Consider the following 9,299-nt stretch of genomic DNA (forward strand, 5'->3'; position numbering starts at 1 on the left):
GCACTACAGCCGCAAAAATATGCATCCACGCTATCAATATCATCAGCATTTCAAAAAAGAATTGTTCATCGTGATTCATTCGGTGCAGTACTTAGTCCAGGTCTGTGATTTTGTGATCAGTGTGGTTGGAGATGTCGCGCCTTCGGGTTAGTCTTGAGGGTTTGGCTCTTTGGCCTTCACTGGCATTAAACACGACCGATGAAGACTACAATTGCCCATAATCGGCTTATCGTGCACTTTACAATTTGACAATAACGTAAAAAATCGATGTTGACTTGTCAAAGATGACCGTGAAATTGGCTAGGTTTTGGTTGACTATTAGCGTTCCAAAAGGTTCCACTATCAAAGGTAATGCTTATGCTCACATCTAAAAGATCTTTATTTATTATTTGCATTTACATCTTAGAACACCTTACAAGAGCACTTAAACATACACCGAAAAGTAAAAATTTAAAATTAAAATCTGAAATGAAACCTTTTTATCTGTGATTTAAAATGAAAGTGAAAGCAATTGGGCATTGTGCAAATGTTAGGACACTCAGCTAAAGTTCACTGCAACAGAAAGTTTGATTCGAATACTACACACATGAACCGATGTCAGGCCTTTCAGTACTTTAGCTCCGTTTCACTGTGGTCGATGAGATTTAAACTAATGTGAACAAATCCAACTCCTAATTAACCATGCTGGTGCAGTTCCCATCCTACAGGTTTTACGCATGTAAAACTGTCAATTCAGATCTCATAACCAATCTTGCAGCAGCAGTCTGAACATGCTGAAGTTTCTGAAACTGATAATCATAAAATCCCATAAAATAAATCGTTTCAATAATGTAATCCAGAAATAATAAATGCATGTATAAGTTCTCAGTGTTTTATTCATTGTGGATAGAGAAAAAATGCCCGGCTTTACCCCATTTTGTCAAAATATTAAGTAAAAAGTCAAATGTGTTTCTCTCACAAAGATCTTTGGGATTAAAGGGAGGGATTATCTACTCACTGCATAAAGATGATAATAGAAAAAAACGAGTTTCTTATGCTTTCTTTTGAGGTTTTTTGGAGAGTGAGTTGAACTTCATTATAATGATAAAAATATTAATTATTATCTATATAGCGCATTGATCAATACGAAAACGCAACAGCTCAATGCGCTTAACATATTAAAATGGCGGAGAATGTAATGATTCCATAAAATATTATGCAGTCGACAAATGAAAAACGAAACACAAAGAATGATAAAACATTATAAGTAACATTTAATACACAGGATTAAAGAATAATCACCTAATTGATAAGCATGACGATAACAATTTTTTCCGGGCTTACTTGAAAGTGGGAAGTGACACTGAATTTGGAATAATATGGTCATTTATTCGTCAGGAAAGATGATTATGCGAAAGAGGCAAAACTGTCATAATGATTCAGCTAATATCGAAGCTGGACAAGGCGTGTTTGAATTGACGAATGTGTGACTAAATTGTTCTGTGAAACCATCAACGGTGATAAAATAAAGGTGCTACATCATGTAAGTTTTTGTATACACAATGTCAAATCTTAAACTCAATACGCTGAGCAACAGGAATACAGTAAGACGACGGAGAACAGGAGTGATATAGGCCTACCCGTATGTTTTAGTTTGAGTAACAAGGCGAGCAGCCAAATTTTTATAAGAATTGTAATCTGTGAATAATGTTATCAGGAAGGGCACGGGGAGAGCTAACTCAACAATTAAACCGTTATGTAATAAAAGCACGAATAAAATATTCGGTAGTGGCGCGATTATATTCAATTTCTTTAAAGTAAACTTTAATACGGTTTTGCACATTTTCCTGACATAAAAAAATAAGAATCTCCATGCATTCTAAAACAAGTTACTAACTGTGCAACACATTGAATTTGCTACTGGTTTGTCTGAAGATTTTGTAATCCATCACTCACAGAAATCAGCGACATTCTGTTTTGTATCGGAATGCAATGATTTTCTGCAGTTAACTGCCGGGTTCTCACCGGCATTGGTGGCCAATTTTGTTCACTTAAATAAAGCCGCTGCTGAGTTTCTGATGGACTCAACAGACATCTCAGCAAATATTCTTATTATTAAAACAAAACTCCTGTAGCATGTGCGTCATGCAAACTCCATCGGGGAGTTGTAAATTTAGTCAAATATGTACGTACCCGGTCATATTGGCGGGGACACTGAACTTCCAACGACTGTGCCGACATTGCACGAAGGCTGTTTGATTCGAAAGGTCCACTGGATTTGCAATCAGTTGCTCTTCAGACCTACCGAGGGTGGCGCAGAGGCTAGGGTCAGAGGCGAAAACGTTGTTAGCGGGAACCAATGGCAAGTCACCGTAAATGCACTTACCACAGCAGGTGCTTTGCGTGGTATAACCATACGGGTTCAATTGCCGTTGGACTGTCAACTGAATATCACGCACCACCGAGCTTGGCAGGCTATTAAATTGTCAGAGACATATCTGATCGCTGCAGATAATGAAGTCAATTCTCCTCAGTCCATTTACAAAGGTGAGTGTACGAGCTTGGACAGTTAAGCGGCGACGCACCTTCAGTTTGTCCAGTGAGGAATGATCGAGTTTGGACTGTTGGGACAGAACGGAGTGAAAGACGAACAGGCATAGCAACCCCGCGTACAAACAGCAATACACCATCGACTGCAAAATAAGGACCGGTCGGCGCTGAATTCCTGATAACCCAAGGCTCTAAAATGAGTGATATTTACGACATTTCGTCACTGTACAGTCTGGATGACGCATACAGCAAACCGATTTACTTTGAGGTGTTTATCTCAATCATCGTGTGGACCCTGTGGCTCCTATCTGGCGTAGGCAACGTTTTGGTCGTCATCATTTTCATGCGGGACCGCACCCTTCGGAACAAGGTAGCCAACCGGTACATCCTGAACCTGGCCCTGGCCGACCTGCTTGTCGGCTTCAACTCCCTGACTATCAAGAACATCTGGCGCTACTACGGCAACTGGCCCTTTGGTAAGTTCATCTGCAAGATGTACGTGATTGTCGACTACACCGTCGTCTGCCAGTCGTTCTTTGCAATCACACTGATCAGTTTTGACCGCTTCTTGCTCGTCACCAAAGAGCTGTCCTACAGCAAATACCAGACCAAGCGGATGGCCTGGACTCTAATCCTTTCCTCCTGGACCCTCTCGTTCGGTCTCTTTGGACTGCCTGTCCTGCTGTACGAGCCACTGACCGAGAAACCAGTCCTAAAACCGTACAACATTACCTGTTACCAGCATGTGAGCTACCTGAGAGATTACAACATCGCTATTCTGGTACTGACGTTCATCATCCCGTCAGCAGTCCTGGTTTTTCTTAATCTGGCCGTTTTCACCAATATCTACCGGCGATCCAAGGGTTTGGTGCGCACAAGGTCCCTGAACCTGACAGAGTCGACCAGCAACAGCGTGGATGAGCAGCAGTGGGCTAGTCCAAGAAACCGAGGGGACATTGGCCCAGCCCTTGAAACGAATCTTACCCAGGATTCGAGTGCTGGCGGCGCTGGGGTATCACCGGGAAACAGCGTGCGAGTGGCTAACTTAAGCACCCGAACGAAAATGGCGTCCTACCGGCGCCACTACAAGGCCGCGGTGACCCTGTCCATCCTGGTCGGCGTGTTCCTTGTCTGCGCCACTCCCCTCTACGTCTTTAAGTGTTTGCTTTCCTTCAGTGGTATAGACCATGATTGGATATGGTGGAACATTGTCGATTACATGACCTGGGCCAACAGTTCCATCAATCCGTTCCTCTACGCCGTTACTAACCCCAAAATGCGAGCGGGATATAAGAGCATTTTGTGTTTCTGGAAGAAATCACGCCCAACGCGAACTCTTGCGTTGTAATCAGCTCTGTCAGGTATCTGTCACTCTGTACCCCCGAAATTAATCAAATCTATTTATGTTTGATACAGTTAATCAACATTGGTAACATTTACCGTAATTTATGTTATTGCAATCTATCTCTGTCCCCCCCAAGAAAAACTCACGTATCAGCAGTTATGTTGCGTATTCAGTTTTCATTTGCAACGTGTTGAAACTCCCAAAGACGTTCAACTTCGGAACGTGTAGCTGTGACATACATATACTGCACAGAGAGCAACGTAACATATCCACTAGCCAATGCTCTACCCAAGCTCAAATTACCTATTGATTCTTTAAAACATGCAATCATTGTTTCACAGTGGCAAACTTCATAAGTATACTGATATTCTGCTACAATATAACGTTTAATCCGGTTAATTACACTTTTGGGGAAACGTAGGCTAACGATGTTATTACCACACGCAAAGGTTAAACACGAACCATAAACTACACCTTGAAAAAACTTGTCATGCCATTTATAGATCATAAATGCAGGGCCGGATCCAGCCAAATTGACCACAAATAAATAGATAAAGAAATGAATAAAACAAGAAAAGTAGGGAAGGGAAAAAAGAGAGGCCGTACTGCTTGAAACTGCATCAAAGAACGCCCACAAAACAAAACATGCCCCGTACCAACGCCGTAATGGCTTTGCGCTACGTGCTCAATGGCATTATACCATTGCTGCTTCCCCCCCCCCAGAAAAATCCAGGATCACCCCCCCCCTTGGGAAAGTCCTGAATCCGCCTCTGACATGTACAACAGAATTGCGACGAAGTTAATATAAAACAGTATGAGATGAAAATGCCGTCCATATAGTTGGGAATCACATTTTATATTTGACCCCTTTTCTTTTCGGTATTACATGTATTTGCTCGTCGGAAACTGGTAGGATAACGAATGTGTGTGCTTAAAGTCAGGTATAATGCGAAATGCAGTTTAGGGAGTTAGCACATTTGCAGCTACTGGTATAGATTTCTCCGGTGACCTCCGCTCCGGACAAAATTTGAAAGTTCTATGGACATTCAAATACAAAATTTAAAGGCTTTATCAGTAACTGGACATTCGTCATTGTCAGTCGATGAAGTAAACTCAGATCAAATTTTTGCACTTTAATTGTGATGGTTTTTTGACTTTTCTGTTTATTTCATCAGTTGTATTTTCCAGAGCTTTTCTTTCATAATGCATTGTAACCTTGTTAAAAAACCGCTTTACAAGTGCTTGTGTTATTGTTATTATTATTATTTTGACAGAGCATTGTGATGGTACCCCAAGTTATAGAATCATGCACCAAACTTCAAAGAAAACCCACTTAAACCTGTTCTTCAGAATTTATTTCCTCTTATCGACACTAACCTCTTACGTTATAATGATGTATATATTACCAAATGATACGTGCAGCCAAAGACAGTTGTCAACAACATCCAGGGAGTATAATTGGTATATTTTCAGGACCTTATTTACAATTATTCAGCCGCGGTTCTCCTTACCAACCCATTTTGTAAAATCGCCACAAACTGTTAATTTCTCAATCAACGATACGTTGTACGCGTTAATATTCTTTGCCCTCGCATGACAGGACGAGATATCCATCAGCATTGCCTTAAGCTAGACGTCCATCACCCACGAGTGGTGATTACCTTAGTGGAAAACGTGGTCCTCCTACATAACGTGAGCTTACACTGTCTTTACTGGACAGGAGTGTATTTACTTTGTTGGCGGTTCGCGTTGACTGTCACAGAGATCACTGTTTTGTATTCAGCAGAGAAGTGAGCCATGATTGCCAAACAAATACAACACATTCGCTGTGCCGGAAAACGGCCATTTGTAAGTAGCCTATACGCTTTTTGTAGAAATGAAATGTAAACTGAAATGTGAACTTAAGGCCAGTTCGTACTCGGCGCGAAAACAAACGCGAAATTGTGAGGGCAGATCAAATATTAATTCTCCTTGCAAATTTGCTTTTTGAACACATTTCAACTCGGGATTCAAATTTTGTAGACTCAAATTCGCTCCGTTTTTGCATTTGTCTGAAGTATGAACCAGTCTGTTTTATTGTTTTGGCAAAATGATTGTGATCAGCAAAATGTGCCTTAAAACAAATTCAGACAGAATCTGTGTTAAAAACTGAAATTGCGAGTTTGCAAATATTTTAAACCCTTTTTTCAATGACACAAAAAGGGTATATTGGGGTTGTCCACGTTCGTGGAACTGTTGGTTTTAATACGTTTGAACAAAAAATATCACGACGTTCTAAGGGGTCCTCAAAACGTGGCTACACTAACACATTGCTTAGACACGTTAGCTCACTTTCCAAACGACAATAGTCAGTACGAGGGACGTGAATAACAGGAACATGGCTGTATATACCCCTTCCCATTTTGGACCACGGGGATGCATCGGCTATGAAATCACCCCCAACCCACACAAGTGTGTATTTGCCTGCAACTGGGGACCCCCTATTGTTCCTCTTTTGTTTGTACTTTAACTTTTTTAGAAGACCCTCCATATGTTTTGTACACAGTTGTCAATCGGGGACCCTCTGTCAATCGGGGACCTTATTGTCCTCTATTGTTCAGGGTCCCCAATTGAATGCAGAAACAAACTCACATACACTCACATACCCACACAAACTTTGTCTTGGTAAGAGGGGGAAATGTAAATTTTGAAAGTTTTTCGAAATGTATTCAGTGCTTTTAAAAAGAAACAACGAGTAAAAAGTTTAAACTATTACATTTTGTAAAGACGGTGAACGTATACATAAGACGTGTACATCTGTATCATAAACAGTGCCTCAAGTGTCGTTCAATGCGGCACTTGGATTTGGTTGTTGCACTAAGTCAACCTCGGCTTTGCATTGTTAGTTTCTGTCAATATAACGGAGCTCTTAAAAAGTTTTTCAATTACAACCGATGCAGCTTCACTCTGTAGCAACAACGGAATGAAATGAAGGAGAGAATGGAAGTTCAGCGACATCCTTGATGGGGAATGACAGCTGCATCGTTGTAAAAACACAACCATCATTTGCTGCTAATTGAATTTTCGTACCAGGGGAGTCATTAATGACCATAATTTATGATTTATCTTTGAAGGTTTAATGCGTCCCTATTACGAATATCGAGGTATCAGTAACGTACATTGTAAACGTGTCCCAGAAACCTTTAATATGTTTGTGTAAGTGACATGTCTTCGCAAAATAAAATTTAATGTTGCACATCAAACGCATGTCATTCTTTTTTTTATTAAATACTGAACAAAAACTGAAGGGTTAAAATTTGCAAACACCAATGAGCAGACTTTGAAGAAATTGTAATTTTCAGCTTATCAACACTCTCATGAGTCATATTTCCAATGTTGATAATATGGAATGCAAACGTAGGTGTGAGTTAATCAAAACCAATGTCGCACAATGAGCCAGAACGCAATCAAAATGCGCCAAAATAGGTGCTTAGTGAACGATTTTTTTTCAATTTGTGGATGTTTTCAGGAAAGGTTAGATCCCCACGGATGTTGAGAATATTTTACCGAGCAATGACGTTTCAGTATTTTTTAATTTTTTTTCCCGAGGAAAATGAAGAAACAGGGCTTGAAAGCAGAATTCAGTGCACATATTCAATCCAATTATTTCAGCATGTAGGGCATATAGTTATTTTTCTTTAACCGTTATAGCGAAATATCAGGTTTTTGAAATGTTGCAAATTCTTTCCAATGTACAAAAGTCGTAGATATTGTCTAAATATTAAAAAAATACTGTTTTTGTTAGTAAACGCAGACATTATTGTTCCTGGGGATTCGAGCTTATTTTTTTTTTTTCTGCTGGCGTCATTCTACGATGTCCTCTTTTATTTCAATTAATACCAAATCTAGCTGCCGCCTTCCGCCAACCTTTGAATAACGATGTGTTTCTCGAGCGTCCCTGTTTCTTTGCTATTTTGACAGAGAGGCCTAAAAATGTTTACAATACGAGTTTCTGGCCTTCCACCCGATGAGAACTATTCTGCTGTACGCAAGGGGGCATTCGGTTTGAGACTGCATGTAACTTAAAATGGACAGTTTTACCCCAGAAACATCGTAGTGAATTTGATTCTTTTCAATGGAAAGAAGTTTTATCAAGAATATCCTCGTGTTCTTTTTATGTCACTGATAATTTGATTTATAACAATAAAAGATGGCATCCATATGAAGATAACAATTGTTTGAACTAGTGCATTCTGCAACTAGTGCATTCATCACTGACATTGATCTGTCGTGCCAAAATGCATGGATTTCTATTACTGCACCAGTGAGTCTAATGTGTCGGTTGACCTTCGTCGATAGACAACCAAGGCAATAAAGGGTTTTCTCTATAGAGAAAGAGCTAAGTGGCTCAAAACAAGCGCAAGAAGAAAACATTCCTGCATAACAATGCTAACTGATTGGACAACATAATATCATTCCCTGATGAAGTTGAATTGTTGTTAGCCCAGGGTGCTCTCAGAAATGGTCCTTTCATCTCGGCTGTGCCTGGTGCATCAAAGCAGCAACCAAGTTTGGGGCGTCCTTGCCAGAATTGGTAATTACTTTCGAACAAATCACAGCAAAGAAGCGCACAGGAGTTTTTCACAAAAAAAAGAAACCCACGGAACTGCTGTATGCAGCATCGCAGGGATTATACAAACAAAACCCAGACCTGAAGTATCTGCTTCAGTTTCCAATGATTTCACCTTTAATTAAGACCTACTAAAACGAGAAAACTAATTTCTAAGACGGTCAAAAAGCCGGAACCTTTTACGGCAGATGAAGCCTTGTCACTCATGATCGAAACCAGCATGACAAAACAATCCTATCAAACTATGCGATCAGCAGCCCAGAAAACCCAAACATCTTACCACCGTACAATGAGTGTGAGGCAGACGAAAGGAAAAACTTTTCTCCAACAAAATGAATGCGCGGCAAGACTCGGCAAAAGTGCTTGTACAAGATCTGCTGGATCACACTGCTCTAAGGATCATTCATGGAATTTAGATCATCACTGAAATTGTTCAGGAAGATGAGCAATTCTCATGTAACTTGATCTGCAAGTGGGCTTTGATCGATCTTTTGGCCACAACGAATACAAACACAAGTTCACCGCGACGGGGCAATCTGATGCCAGTATATTCTGCATTGCACGTGTTCCACTTCAATTAAGTTTCAAAGACTATGCGTTGTGGCAAAACCCAGTCCCATCTCTTCGACAAGATTTGGCCGTCCCATTCACCTCCAATAAAACATGAAATTGTCGAGTTATGCCACGAAGGGGAATGGTCGTACGAATTGGAAGATTGAACAACTGAAGCCAATAAATGTAACTTTGAAAATTGGGTATGAGATGGAAGCAGAGAAAAACATACAGGTAAATGTGCAAGTAAGAGATGATCTACAT

The 9,299-nt window shown here is 40.3% G+C and overlaps 1 protein-coding gene across 1 annotated transcript; it reads left to right on the forward strand.

Moving 5' to 3' along the window:
- Positions 1 to 2,296: 2,296 nt before the first annotated feature.
- Positions 2,297 to 8,056, forward strand: LOC110982679 (histamine H3 receptor-like). The gene has a single exon (XM_087147182.1). The coding sequence runs from the start codon at positions 2,726 to 2,728 to the stop codon at positions 3,875 to 3,877; it is 1,152 nt and encodes a 383-aa protein (XP_087003308.1). The 5' UTR covers positions 2,297 to 2,725; the 3' UTR covers positions 3,878 to 8,056.
- Positions 8,057 to 9,299: the final 1,243 nt, after the last annotated feature.

Source organism: Acanthaster planci, linkage group LG16, assembly GCF_054643075.1.
Source record: "Acanthaster planci isolate LZ-2023a linkage group LG16, COTS_SCS, whole genome shotgun sequence".
NCBI classification, from domain to species: Eukaryota; Metazoa; Echinodermata; class Asteroidea; order Valvatida; family Acanthasteridae; genus Acanthaster; species Acanthaster planci.

What these genes read in the sequence shown, in the direction of transcription:
- LOC110982679 (XM_087147182.1), top strand. Translation starts at nt 2,726, where the DNA reads ATGAGTGATATTTACGACATTTCGTCACTGTACAGTCTGGATGACGCA.